General features: G+C 42.9%; 1 protein-coding gene across 6 annotated transcripts in view; it reads right to left on the bottom strand.

The window, feature by feature from the left end:
- Positions 1 to 13,556, bottom strand: part of CNTN5 (contactin 5) — a 1,172,720-nt gene that overhangs the window by 455,514 nt on the left and 703,650 nt on the right. For all 6 annotated transcript variants that reach the window (XM_059721130.1, XM_059721133.1, XM_059721132.1 and 3 more), the window contains one exon: positions 11,610 to 11,785. In XM_059721130.1, coding sequence (XP_059577113.1) covers positions 11,610 to 11,785 — 176 coding nt within the window. The remainder of the gene's footprint in view (positions 1 to 11,609; positions 11,786 to 13,556) is intronic.

Raw genomic sequence — 13,556 nt, forward strand, 5'->3', positions numbered from 1 at the left:
CTCTAAGGGGTCCTTGAGATGGTTTTAAGTTGCAGCAAGGGAAGTTTAGGTTTGATTTCAGGACAAACTCTCTCACTAGGAGATAGTTAAGCACTGGAGCAGGTTACCCAGAGAGGTTGTAGAATCTCCATCACTGAAGGATTTTAAGTCTCACATAGACAAAGCCTTGGCTGGGATGATATAGTTGGGGCTGGTCCTGCTTTGAGCCAAGGGGTTAGATTAGATGACCTCCTGAGGTCCCCTCCAACCTTAATTTTGTATGATTTTGCTGTGGGAGTAAAGGCATACAAAAAGTATGTCCATCCTATTGGAACACTCCTTACTAATGTGTCTGATAACAACATTTAGGACCAGGAGCACATTTCCAAAACAGTCCTCTTATGGCATGCTCTTTCTCTCTTGCTGTAGTTTAGGGGGAATGTTGGGAAAACTGAAATAGCAGTTTTCTGTAAATATATATATTACAGAATATATATATATGGGGGTGGGAGGGGAAAGGAGTGAGAGGAATTATCCTACCCTCGTGCAATTAACTGTGTCTATGTAGACTTTTTTGCTAGGTATGTATATTTGTAAATGTATCTTAGAATCACTGGGAAAAAATATTCCATGTGCTCTGTATTGTAAAGTTCCTTAGTAGCTCTAACTCTTATTCATTCAGCCAATAACATATACTGAACACTGCTGTAGAGAAAAGTGATACATAACCCAAAGTGTGTTACAAGACTATCAGGGAAGTTTCTCAAAAGGAAAGTGTAGCTAATTGCTTTCTGATTTCTTTCCCCACTTCAGCTTATATTCATGTTGCTAAATCTTTTATTGCAATTAATATTTTATAGTAATGCAGCACAGGTTTGTGTAGCTTAGAGGGAAATATGTGCATCGTAATGTGATTAACCATTTTTTATGCTGTAAATCTGGGAATTAACTCAAGATATCAGGTTTTTCGCACCTAGGTGGATGGAAGAAATCATCTGTTTAAAAATTAATATTTATTAAGAAGCAATGGAAGAAACCTACTTGAATGCCCAAGGCTATGCATTTTCAGTGTGCACAACAGTAAGCAAGAAAATGTGGCTCTTTAAACTCAGCTCTTAGGAAGTAGTGAACTCTCTAACAAGCTGTCACAAGTGCGCCATGATGAAATGTGCAGTAAGCAGGCTGTCTCCCAATAAACTATTGATTTATTTGTCCATATCATTGCTGACTTCTTATTCTGTATGTCAGTGGACAGTTACTGTGGTTCATCAATTGAAAAAGGACCTATGAATTATAGTTAATCAATACTTTTTTTCTGTAGACTAAATGAGAAAATAGATTAAAAGAAGAAATACAAAAAAGCAATGACAATCAGCAGAGTAAAATTGCACTCAGGAGCTGAGTCAATGACTTAGGAGTAGATTTTACTCTTCCTCTCCTTTTCTCTTTTTTGAGCTAGGTAGTAAATACTACAGATAAGATCCTTGCTTTACAGATAAGATATGCTTGCAAACAGCTGAATAATCTATGAAAGAGAAAAAAAAAACAATTTTGTTTTATGTCTTTACAGAGGAAATGAATTGGGTGTGTGACAAAGGTCAGAAAAAAAGTGCATCCTTTGTTATAAGCAAAAGTGCAGAATACTATTCTAAAGCAGACAGGCTATATAACCCCGGGCAAGGACAAGCAGTTCCAGTGCAACAAAAATGGACAAAATTCAGTTAATTTGAAAACTGAATTTGTCTTTTATCAGTTTCCCAACAGGTTCTGGAAACGTAAAAGATAGACTTGTGTGAACTGACGTACAAGTAACAAAAGGAGCCAAGCAAATAAAGTACAGTGGTGAAAATTATCGTTACAGATTAAAATCCCCATTTAAGTAACACACATTATGGAGACTAAAGAGAATCAGACTAGTACTATAAATCCTGTTTTAGTGGAATAGGCTTAGTGTGTAAAGGTAAATCATAAAACTTTTACAGACTCTTATCAAGTAAACCCCATCTCCCAAAGGGCTTTTGTAGATAAATACTTCTTTATAACTAGAAATTGTTCATCAAAGTTTAGGTTTATACTCACAACACCTATCATAGCAGCAGAATGTATCATTACTTCATTGCTTTGGCTACCAGGATGTGTCTTCCTGTTGTAAACAAAATTTTATGCTACACAAAAAATAATAAAACCAAATCAGACTCTGTTCTACCTCTCTGAGTTGAAGAAACTCAACTTAATTCAGAATTTGTAAAGCTGTGCTGGGACAAAAATAGTTTTCCAATGAACTAGCCACATCCAGCAGAGCTAACTTCATTAAGCTTAATAATTGTCCAAGGGAATTTGATAATTATTCTTCAATAGTCTGAAATTGTAATGAACTGGGTAGAAGTTTGGAAGGTAAATGGCATATCTTGAGCATGAGCATTTCATTTACATCAATGGTGCTCCGTGCCGGAGGACTATAAACTGACATTTGCAAGTAAAATAAAGTGACGATTTTGTTTTACGACAACTTATTATACAGCACCATTTGAACTAACTTTGTTTCTAACTAATATGATGTTTAATTTACATTCTTTTAGGGCTTTTACACATTATCTTTGCTTTTCCTTCTTTACTGTTTTCTTTATAACACTCTCTTAAAACTTGACGATTAATTGTATTTCCATAAAATTCTTTAAATTATTTAGCATTTTATTTGGCAAAATATTCATCTCCTTCATTCCTAATATGGTTTGAAATTACTTTGCTGTTTTGTTCACTTTCTTAAAAGCAACATCAATAAGGATGCCTTCACAGTCTTTGGCATGGTCTTTCTTAGGTACTATATTCACTACAGCAAAACAAGAAGAAAAATAGAAAAATTATTTTTTTTGATCAGGTCCTTCATAAATATTTGTTATCACATTTTAAAGGTCCATGTAGACATTTATCTTTCCCAGACTTTCTCTTTCCAGTCAACTATATTAAACTAACCATTGATACAACAAGAAGCTATATATCTGTCTGTCTGGCTAAATCTAAGAATACACAAAACTTTATGTAATCATTTTCAACAGGCATAAGTGCACACATACAGGTATGTAACCACTTGACCACTACAAATCTGAAGACATTGTATAAGGATTTAGGAGTCCTCTCTTTGGCCTCTGAAAGCACTATGTTTTAATCAGATGCATACACAAACAGGTGACATAGCATGGGAAGCTATAATTGTAATATCTCTTTAATGCTGACCTGAATAAAAATAACCATAGCAACTTGGTACATTACTTAGTGATTCAGAATCGGCAGTATCTCCAGAGCTTCTACAGTGTATGAGTCCTTGGTTTTTGTTAGTTTCAACAATGTTTTTATAGGTTTATTATAGCATATGCTTTTTCTTCTGCACTGCGGCTTGAAAGACCTCTTTGAAATGTCTTTTCTGCTTGTTCAAGCTGTACACCATTTCTCTATTTAATTGAAAGAGCAAATCTAGTTATCTACAAACTGCAAAGATTTAATTAATTGCCAAAGTGATGCAGACTACGTACCTCAAGCAATTCCATGACCTTATTTTTTAAATCCCCTGTAATCTGTGACCCATTTCTGGAGCTCATGCTATAGGCAAATAAAGGCCTTGTTACATGGTAAATTTAGGCAGCTTCTGGAGCCCTCAACCCCTGGTTAACACCTTTTAAGGGGTTTAAAGCACTTGTTATATTCCATTTAAAGTACCCTAATCCAGGGTAGGATTATCTTCAAACTGCCTAATTTTGTTCTTGTTCCATTACCATATGGCCATTTACCATGGTTATTCTGCCCAGTAAAGTTCTCCAGTAATCCATGATAAAATGGGTTATCAGAGCCAGGCATGGTGCCTCTATCCCACAGCTGGTGCCAGTCACAGCAAGTGAGCTCCAGGGTTGCGACACTCACCCCATCCTGCCCCATCCTTCTCCACATAAGTACAGGGAGCCTGGGATGCCCTGCCTGGTCACATTGCAACCATGGTCTGTCAGGAAGCAGCAAGCAGAAGGGGGAATTCCCCACCCCACCACCTCTTGCTTGCTGGTGCCCAGGAGACCTGAGCAGCCTGTGGCTGGGCAGCACAGGTGGAGGGAGAAAAATAATTTAGGGGGGCTGAGTGTGTGCGTAGCACCTCCACCCCCTGCAGAAAAGGAAAGTCTGTGGGGGAAGGGGAAGGGCCGGGAGTGGGGGGGTGGGAAGTGGGGCTGGGACTGGGCAGGGATTGGGAGGGAGCAGAGCAGAGCTGGGATCAGGGCTGGGGCCTGCTGCACCCATGCAGCTGCCCCTTCCACCGTGCCCAGGGTCATTGCAAAGCGCTGGCGGGCCCTGCGAATTGCCGCCTCCCAGCCCCTGCCGGGGCCCAGCCCAGCACTGCCTAGAGGGGCCCGGAGCCGGGGGCCAGAGTGGGGCCAGCTTCAGCTGTACTGCTGGGCTGTAGCCCCTGGGACCCTTGCACCTACCTTGAGATGTCCTCGGGAAGAGCCCAGTGCATCTTGGCAGCTTTTCCAGACATGTGGCACACGGGAATCAAGGTGGGGACACATACCTCCCCCCCAATTTTTGCACAGGACAAGGGCAGGCTGCAGCTGTGGGCTGGGTTCACCCTGTTCTCTGTGCCTCTGTGCCTCACTGCCATTGCTTGGCTCCCTGGCACTGTGTCCCTGGATGATCCCCCAGGCTCCAATTGCCCCATGACCTGGCCTGGGCAATTCACCACAGCATCCGGGGTGAAGGCAGATGGCTCCTACTGCTGCACAAACCCTGGGGAGCCAAGAGAGGGAAACTTCCCCTCCTTGGCTTCCCAGCACCACACCCCTGGATGAGCCACTGGGGTCTGATTGTTGGACAGCAAGGCACATGGCACCATGTTGCACCACTTTCAAAGCAGTGGCAGCAGTGAGATGCAGAGGCAAGAAGCAGAGGCTGAGCCCAGCTTGCAGCTGCGGCACACCCTTGCCCCTTTGCAAATATTGGGGGAGCCACATGCCCCCCCCCCCAGCTCCCCAGTGCCATGCCAGCTCTGGATGAGCTGCCGGGCTCCAACTGTTCCATGACCCGGCCTGGTTGGAGCCCCATTCATCATGAATGGGGTCCTGGCCAGGCAGGGTCATGGGACAATCCCCACAGTGAAGGAGGGAGCGAGGCAGGGGTAAATGATTCACCCTTTCCCTACCCCACTCTCTCCTGCACTGTGGGGGTCTCAATCTGCCCCGCTCCTCAAGCCCAAGCAGTCATAAAGAAAGATTGAAAAAAACCTTACCTGCCTGTGGCTGGGCTGGCTGTAATCATGCAGGGTATCTTAGTGTGCCTGCCCCTCCCCCCTGCTGTAGCAACCTGATGCAGGACTGTCCTACAGCCTTACCTGGTGCCCTGCATTTGGGGAGGTAGAGCCTGTGTAGCCCACTCCTTCCACCGCCTATGCTGGGCAAGGTGTCTATGGCTCCCTGCACTTGTAGGAGAAGTGGGAGGAAGGGGATTGCTCGCCCCATCTTGCTGCTCTCTGGGAAACCAGGGCTCTAACAAGGTCTAATAAGGTCCGAAGAAAAAGACCTTTATACAGACTCCATTTCTCATTGCCTCAACTGCCCTTCAATCTATTATGGCCTAATGTAATTATTGGACATCACCTTATTACCTAGAAGTTAGAACTTTTCCTGACAAAATTGCTTTAAATGCTTTGTTGCCTATCTTTAAAACATTACAGGGTGACATGATCTCTTCTATAAATAGCTACCACAACTAGACTTACCTGGGAATTTTAGTTTTAGTCTAGGGACATAAACTTTCGTAGAACAGTGGTCTATATCATGGTTTCTGGTTTGAGACGTGACAATACAACATAGATGGCCTCTGCTATAATTTGGAACAAGCCATTTGCAGCAACAGAAAATATAAGCTAATTTTTAGCTTATATTTCAAGCCTTTCAACTAGGGCTGTGTGAAATTTCACCATATGTTTTGTTTTGAAGCTGTTTCAATGCATTTTGAGCTCAAAACAGTAAAACTGAAATGAAACAAAAGGCTTTGAAACAGCTTTGAAATAAAACAAGGGCACTCAAAATGTTTAAAAAGTTTTGAAACATTTTGAGTTCCAAAGCAGGGCTTACTTGGCTTCAGCGCTGGTCCCAGGCGGCAGCAGCAGCCTCTTGTCATCTGACACACAGATCCAGGGGCTCATACCTCCGGGAGGGCTTTGGGGCTGTGCCGGACTCCTCCCTAGCATCAGCAGCCGTGCTCTTGTACCCCTGTATGGTGGGGGCAGTGAGCCTTGGCCCCAGCCACCAGGTATCCACAGCCTCTACCACAGCATGCTGCTGCTGCTGCCCGGTTCAGCGTGGTGCAGCACAGGGCCGTATGCTTTTTGGTAGTTCTGCGCTGTCACACAGGGCTGTGTGCCACTCCTGGGGACCACCAACTACACCAGCCTGGGTCCTGCATTCATGAGCCCTGCTTGCTGCTTCTGTGCATGCAGGACCTGGCCCTGTGTGGCCGGTGGTTCCCATGAGCAGCGCACAGCCCTGAGTGCCGGGCTGTCACCCTGAGCTGCACACTGCTTGTGGAGACCGCCAGCCACACTGGCCTGGGTCCTGCGTGGATCAGCCCTGAGCGCCACTTCTGTGCACATAGGACCCAGCCCGGTGTGGCCCACAAGTGACAGGCAGCCCCAGGTGACAGTCTAGAGCTATCCAAAAGAACACGGACCGTGCTGCACCATGCTGAGCCAGGCAGCAGCACCACACTGCGGCAGAGGTGGTGGATACCTGGAGGCTGGGGCCAAGCAGCGCTGCTCCCCACCATGCAGGAGGTCAAAAGCACAGCTGCTGATGCTGGTAAGCTGCAGGAGGGGTTGCAGCTGGACAGGGACTGCCACAGCTGGGAGGGGAGTACATGGGGCGGGGCAGGGGGCTGTAGCTGGGTGTGGGCTGCATAGGGGGGCTGCAGACGGGACGGGAGCACATGAGGGGGCTGCAGCTGGGTGGGGAGGTGAGCAGGGGGCACTGGTCCCAGGTGGGACAAGCAGCATAAGCCTTGTCTCATTGGGGCACAGATCCAGCGGTTCACACCAGCAGGAGGGCTATCGGGCTCTGCTGCACCCCTCCAGGGGTGCGAGCCCCCGTATCTGTGCCAGATAAGAGGAGGCTCAGGTTGTGGCAGCAACAATCTTCTCCGGTGCTGGGCACAACCCATGACCGGCACCGGTCCCAGGTGGGACAAGAAGCCTGAGCCTCCTCTCTTTGGGGCACAGATCTGGGGGCTCGCATCCCAAGGAGGGCTGCTGAGCTGTGCCAGACTCCTCTCAGGGTGCAAGCCCCCAGATCTGCGCCAGATGACAGGAGGCTCAAGCTGTTGCCTGGGACCAACCCTGGGCACAGCCCACATCCATTGCCAGGGAAAATTGCTGTTGTTGCCAGTCCCAGGTGGCAGCAGCAGCCTCCTGTCATCTGGTGTGCAGATCCAGGGGCTCTCACCCTGGGAGGAGTCTGGCACAGGCCTGCAGCCCTCCCGGGGGTGTGAGCCCCCAGATCTGCATGCTGGATGACAGGAGGCTGCCTCTGCCAGCAAGTGTCAGGACTTTTGGTTTGATCACTTTGAGGTGCAGAAGTTTCCCGGAAATCTCTGCACCTGTCTCCTTGAATCTTGGCAGGCATCATACCCCCAGAAGGGGCTACCATCCCTGGAATTTTCATCCAATTCAGGCTAGAAATGACAAAGTTTTAGGCATTTTCATGATTCTTCATTATAGCCTATGGGCTAAACATTGAAACTCGTCGAAACAGACACAGTTTTGATGAAACGAAATGGGACAGTGCTTCAAAATGAAACAATGAAACAAAACACTGTCCCTTCAAAATGGTGAAACAGATGTCAACACAAAATGATGGTGTTTTGCACAGCCCTACTTTCAACCATTTTAGACACAGGAGGTTTAGACATAGGGAAACCACCTGGGTGGAAGGAAGCAGGCTGGTAGCAATATAGATAATAATGACATTATTAAGGGCTCTAATTGTAACACTAGCATGATGATGTATGTGGAATGAATAAAAGTTCTTAAATAATATCTATAAGTAAAAGGGAAATTGACATTATGTATAATGTTGAGATGCTATGAGAACTTGTTTAAAGATTTAAAGACTAAACACTCGCAACATTTTGTATAATAATTAAAGCTATTCTTTAAGCTGTAGTGGGAAAAACACAAAAAAGGGCACTGGAGAAGCATGTTTAAGATGTAACTTTTTAGGCACCTCATGTTTCCTAATGGAAACTACTCATTATCATTAATTCTAGTGGAAATATCAAGCATCACCATAACTACTACTGCACACTGTAATTTGCCCATAAGTCCAGGAAGAAATTACTCAAACTTTTAAACAACTGCTGCAAGGAAAACCAGCTGAATTTTCTGGATCAAAATCAACTTAATGCCCCAGAAAGCAGGGTGTTCTGATTTATATATAAACTATCAATTTAGCAAGGTTGACATAGAAAGATGTTTTGAAGCTAAAAACAGCATGAGAAGACTTTATTCTTGACTCATTTTGTGTTTAATTTACTGACAGAAATTTGTGAGAATCTAAACTTTTGATAGATTGCTATGAGCTTACAGATTTAAAACTCAGCAGGATGTGAGAGAATTCAGAGGTGTCACATTATCAATTCAAAGCTCTCATCAGCATGGTAATAAGTTAATATAGTATAGTGACACCATTTTATATAGTGAATTGCCTCATGTCAAAAAATCACTGCATTATGGGAGAATATTTTTCATTCTGATTTATGCTTTAAATGTGAGGAAAGTATTCCAGATTGCATTTTGCAATAAGTGAAGAACTATGTTTACATTAAAAGGTGTCTTATTGACTGTACACAAATGTGCTTGGGTCCTGACCTCAAACGCTTTATACTAGAAATAGATAAACAGACACACAAAAACACATATATGCATGTATAAATATATATACATATTAGTGTGTGTATAATTGGTTGTATATGTCACAAACATCAAATCTTGGGTGGAGTTGTGAGGTGTCATTCAGATTTCTTCTGCTTGTTATACTAATATGATACATGTGGTGATTTGGATTTGTAAATACAGGTAGCAGATTAACCTCATGGTAGTTACTGCACAGTAGCCCATGTGTAGACATGGACCAAGAGCAAATTTGCTCCCGGTCAGCCCAGGCATCAGGGGCAGGAGAATAATCCCCTCTCCTGGGAGCTGCTGCCACCGGGGCAGGCTCCAATTGAGGAACCCAGCTGAGACAATGTGCTCTACCCACAACCACTGCCTACACCCACACTGAGATAAAAACCAGTCTTTGTTTAGATTCCACTTCTCTCTCCATGATTGGAGCCAGGGCTGGGACATAGTGCCCTGCCCCTGGGAGGTTCCTGCTGCCAGGGCAGGCTCTGATCATGGAGCCTGGCCAGGACAGTATCCTCCTGCGCTGGCAGGCAGCTTCTAGCCCTAACCTACTTCAAATTAATAGCATGTGTAGATGTACCCAGAGATTTCCCTGCTTCAGCTGTAAGGAGAACAGTGGAGCTGAGGCTTGCAGGGACAAGTAGTGATCCCAGAGCAAATCAAGGTCTGTTTTTTGGGACAAGCACTGGCACACTGGGAAGCAACTCAGGGTATCCTGTGGATGGGTTTTTGACAATACATGCATTGCCACCAGCAGGACTAAAACCCACAGCCACTGCCTACACCCACACTAAGATAAATAGCAACCTTTGTTTGAATTCCATTTCTCTCTTTTCCTTCTCTTTTTCTATCCATCCATCCATCCCTATGGTTTTAGAGACTTGAAAAGAAAATAATCAAAATAAAACGCTCTACTGAAGTATATTAGATCCTCAGCACTTTGCAACTGTAGACACCCAAGTCCCACCTGCTTTCTACAGCTATCAGCCGTATTTCTGAGTAGTTTGTCTTTTTGTGCAATTGGGGTCAGTTAATCAACCCCCTTAGTCATTCTCATGAAAGAGGCTGTGGTTCAGAGCTCTGAAACAATCCAACTTCACCAGCTGTAATCTTTTATAGTTAAGAACTCATTTTACAATAGTTTTACAATATACCAGGGAAGCCAGGACAATATTTTCCCAGAGCTGACTTTAGGACTGAATTCCAGCAACGCTTACTGACAAGAGCATTACAATATTATTTTTTTTTAAGTTTAACTACACTGCTATGCAATTTGTAAAATATATTTTATATCACTGGAGTCTTTTACATATCAATATGGACTGCAATGGTGACACAAATGATGGCAAACTACTGGTAAAAATAGACTCCTTCCTATTCCAGAGACACATTGGATAGTTCCCTCACCTTATTAATAAATTTAGTAATAGCATTTGCAGCAATGAAAGTAAAATCAATGGGTAGCAAAATCTCATGCCCAAGGGGACTGTCTAATTGCCAGCAGGAGCTAAAAACTTGGGAAAGAATTATTTGTACATCCTCTACTTTAAAAAATAAATAAATCACTGCATAATATGTTATGCAATAATATAAGCTACAGAATAGAAGCTTGCAATAAGCATAAGCCATTGCTGGAGGCAAGACACTTGATTTACTAAAATAATGTGTCAGTTCCTAAACGGTACCTCTAGTGCTCCAGAGGTATGTTAAATGCTTGAATGAGAATATTGCCTTAACCATCCACATACTTTAATTTTCCATACTTCTGTCTTTGTCACTATATATGAAATTGCAGAAAGCCCATACTTTAAAATTATTTCAAATGTTGTGCCATTTAATTTTTAATTTCTATGTCATCCAGGGATAATTTCATTTATTGCCATTTTTGATGGCCATATAATTCATGTTCTATACTGACTGTACATGCATGTGCAACCATAATGTACACATGCAATTACAGCCACTGACTCAAATAATCTATCATTGCATTACACACACATGCACATGTTCAAATACTGTGGTAAATTGATTTATGTGCCCGTTAGAAAATGGGCCCTACATTAAAAATATTCTGAGACAATGCAAAAAATGATAATTAAATGGTATATTTTTTTTGAAACATTCCAAACAAAGTGCTTTCTGCAACTTTCCTGTGATTACTCACTCCAAAAAGTTAAACAGAAAGCAGCCATTTAAACAAAGTAGCTTATGACTGATCCTACCATTTTGGCATGGCATAATATAGGTTTTTAAATATTGGTTTGTATGTTTTTTCTTTTTTCTAGGACAGGTGTGAGCACCCTATGATTTGTGGGTTGGATCCAGCTTTCAGAGCTATTTGATTCAGCTCATGACCATGGGATTTTGGCAGCATTTGGTGGAAGAAGGCTTTGGCAGCAGTCACTTTCTCCTGCTACCACAGGGAAAAGGATCAGCTGTGCTACCAAAGGCAATAGTGGCAGGAGTGAACACTCTCCATGCAGGAAAAAAGTAGCATGATGGGTATGTTCCCTGTGCTACTGCAAGGAAAACTGGCAGCAGTTGCTGGGTTTTAAGACCATCACACCTTTGACCCAAACTGAGTCAATCCAACTCGCAATCTAAAAGGTTGTGGACTACAGTTTTATGGCATTTAGGGAACCTTATTAAGTTGTGTCATAGATTGATATATCCATGTTTGAATATTGTTACTCACATGCAAATTGAAGAAGGGCCTCTTTACTCAATATGGTGCCAAACATGTTGGTAGTTAGACACTGATACTGCCCAGAATCCTTAGCTTCACTGGGATTGCTGATGATCAAACTTCCTTCTATCAAACTGTAGCGGTAATCACTTTCAATGTCAATTTCAGTTCCATTCCGTAACCATCTGGGGAGAAATAGGGAGTAACTAGTTTAGTATTTGACTGGAAGAGAAAGATGACATTTTTGATACAATGTAAATGATCAAAAGGGGTCCAGCTTATTATAAGCATTGCTGATAGCACTGTCTATTTTTAAGGCTATATGGCACTTGCTGTTTAAATCTCTGTTTTCAGTTGCCTCTAACTTTGGAAAACTTTAATTGTTCAGGCTTGTATTTTCCACAAGCTGAACAATTCTGGAAAATGTTAACTGACCTGGCTCAGCTGTATTCAAACACACTGATAACCTTTTCTTGAAAAGCTGTTGTTGCCTCATGCTTTGAAGCAGGAATGTCACATTTGTCCAGAGGTGGCTTTTCTGTTAGAAATGTCCCTTTTATTGTTCCCATGAGCAGACACCTACATTTGGCCAAATTCTAAAGCCTTTGAAAACTTCACACATTCTTAAGAACCATAAGAATTTCCATTTACTGGGTCATCCCTAGGTCCATCTTGCCCAGTATCCTGTGTCACAAGGGGCAGAGAATAAATGATGACAGGGAGAGTGAACTAGTTATGACCAGGGCTTTTTTTCACAGTTCCTCTCCCACTGGCAGACTCCAGCATTTAAGGTCTAGAAGTTCTGGAGCCTGTCCCTCAGTTCCCATGCTCAATAGCTAAGGATGCACCTTTTCTCCAAGAATGTGTCCAATCCTTTAAAAAATCTGGTTCAACTGCCAGTTTCCACTACGTGTTTTGGCAATGAGTTCCACACTTTAATTACATGGTGTGTGAAAAAGAACTTCCTTTGGTTAGTTTTAAACTTACTACCTACTAGTTTCATTTTATGATCCATAGCTCTTGTATCATGAAAGAGAGTAAATAAATAAGTCCCTTTTTACTTCCTCTTTACCATTTAATATTTTATAAATTCAAATCATGGCCCCCCTCAAGCATCTCTGTTCTAAACTGAACAAGCCTAGCGTCTTTGGTCTCTCCTCATATAGAAGCCCATCCATACCACTAATCATCCTTACTGCCTTGCCCTTCTCCATACCTTCTCTAGTTCTTCTATATCATTTTTGAGTTGCAGGGACCAAAGCTGGGCACAGTAGTCAACGTGTGGATGCACCATGGATTTATAAAGGGACATAATGGTATTTTCTGTTTTCTTTACAATTCCCTTCTTAATAATTTCTAACATTCTTTTTTGCCTTTCTGATGGCTGCTCAGCACAGACTCCCAGGTTTCTTTCCTGTGTGGTAACAGCTGAGTTAGAGCCTATCACAGCATGGGTATAATTTGGGTTATTTTTGCCCAGGTAAAACACTTTACACTTATCTACATTGAATTTCATCTGCTGTTTAGTTGTGCATTCACTCAATAGTGCCTGATCCTTCCATATTGTTGTTCCTCACAGTCCACCTTGGTCTTTACCACTTTGAATAATTTTGTGTCATGCACATTTGGCCACCTCACTACTCACCCCTTCTGAGATCTATATTAATATGTTACACAGCACTTGTTCCAAAATAGAACCCTGGGGCACCCCTCTGTTTACTTTATTCATCCCAAAACTGACCATTTATGCTCATTCTTTGATTTCTGTCTTTGGCCCAATTTCTAACCCACAATCCAATGATTAACTAACTTCATTAAGAGCCTCTGATAGGTGACTTTGATAAGTGCATTTTGGAAGTTCAGATATCCTGGGTGCCTGTAAATATGCAGGGATGCTGCTCCCTGTAATTACAGCATGTCGGAGCATGCTCGATTAGTCATTCTAATTTGTGCACT

This window comes from Alligator mississippiensis, chromosome 1 (genome assembly GCF_030867095.1).
Source record: "Alligator mississippiensis isolate rAllMis1 chromosome 1, rAllMis1, whole genome shotgun sequence".
Taxonomy (NCBI): Eukaryota; Metazoa; Chordata; order Crocodylia; family Alligatoridae; genus Alligator; species Alligator mississippiensis.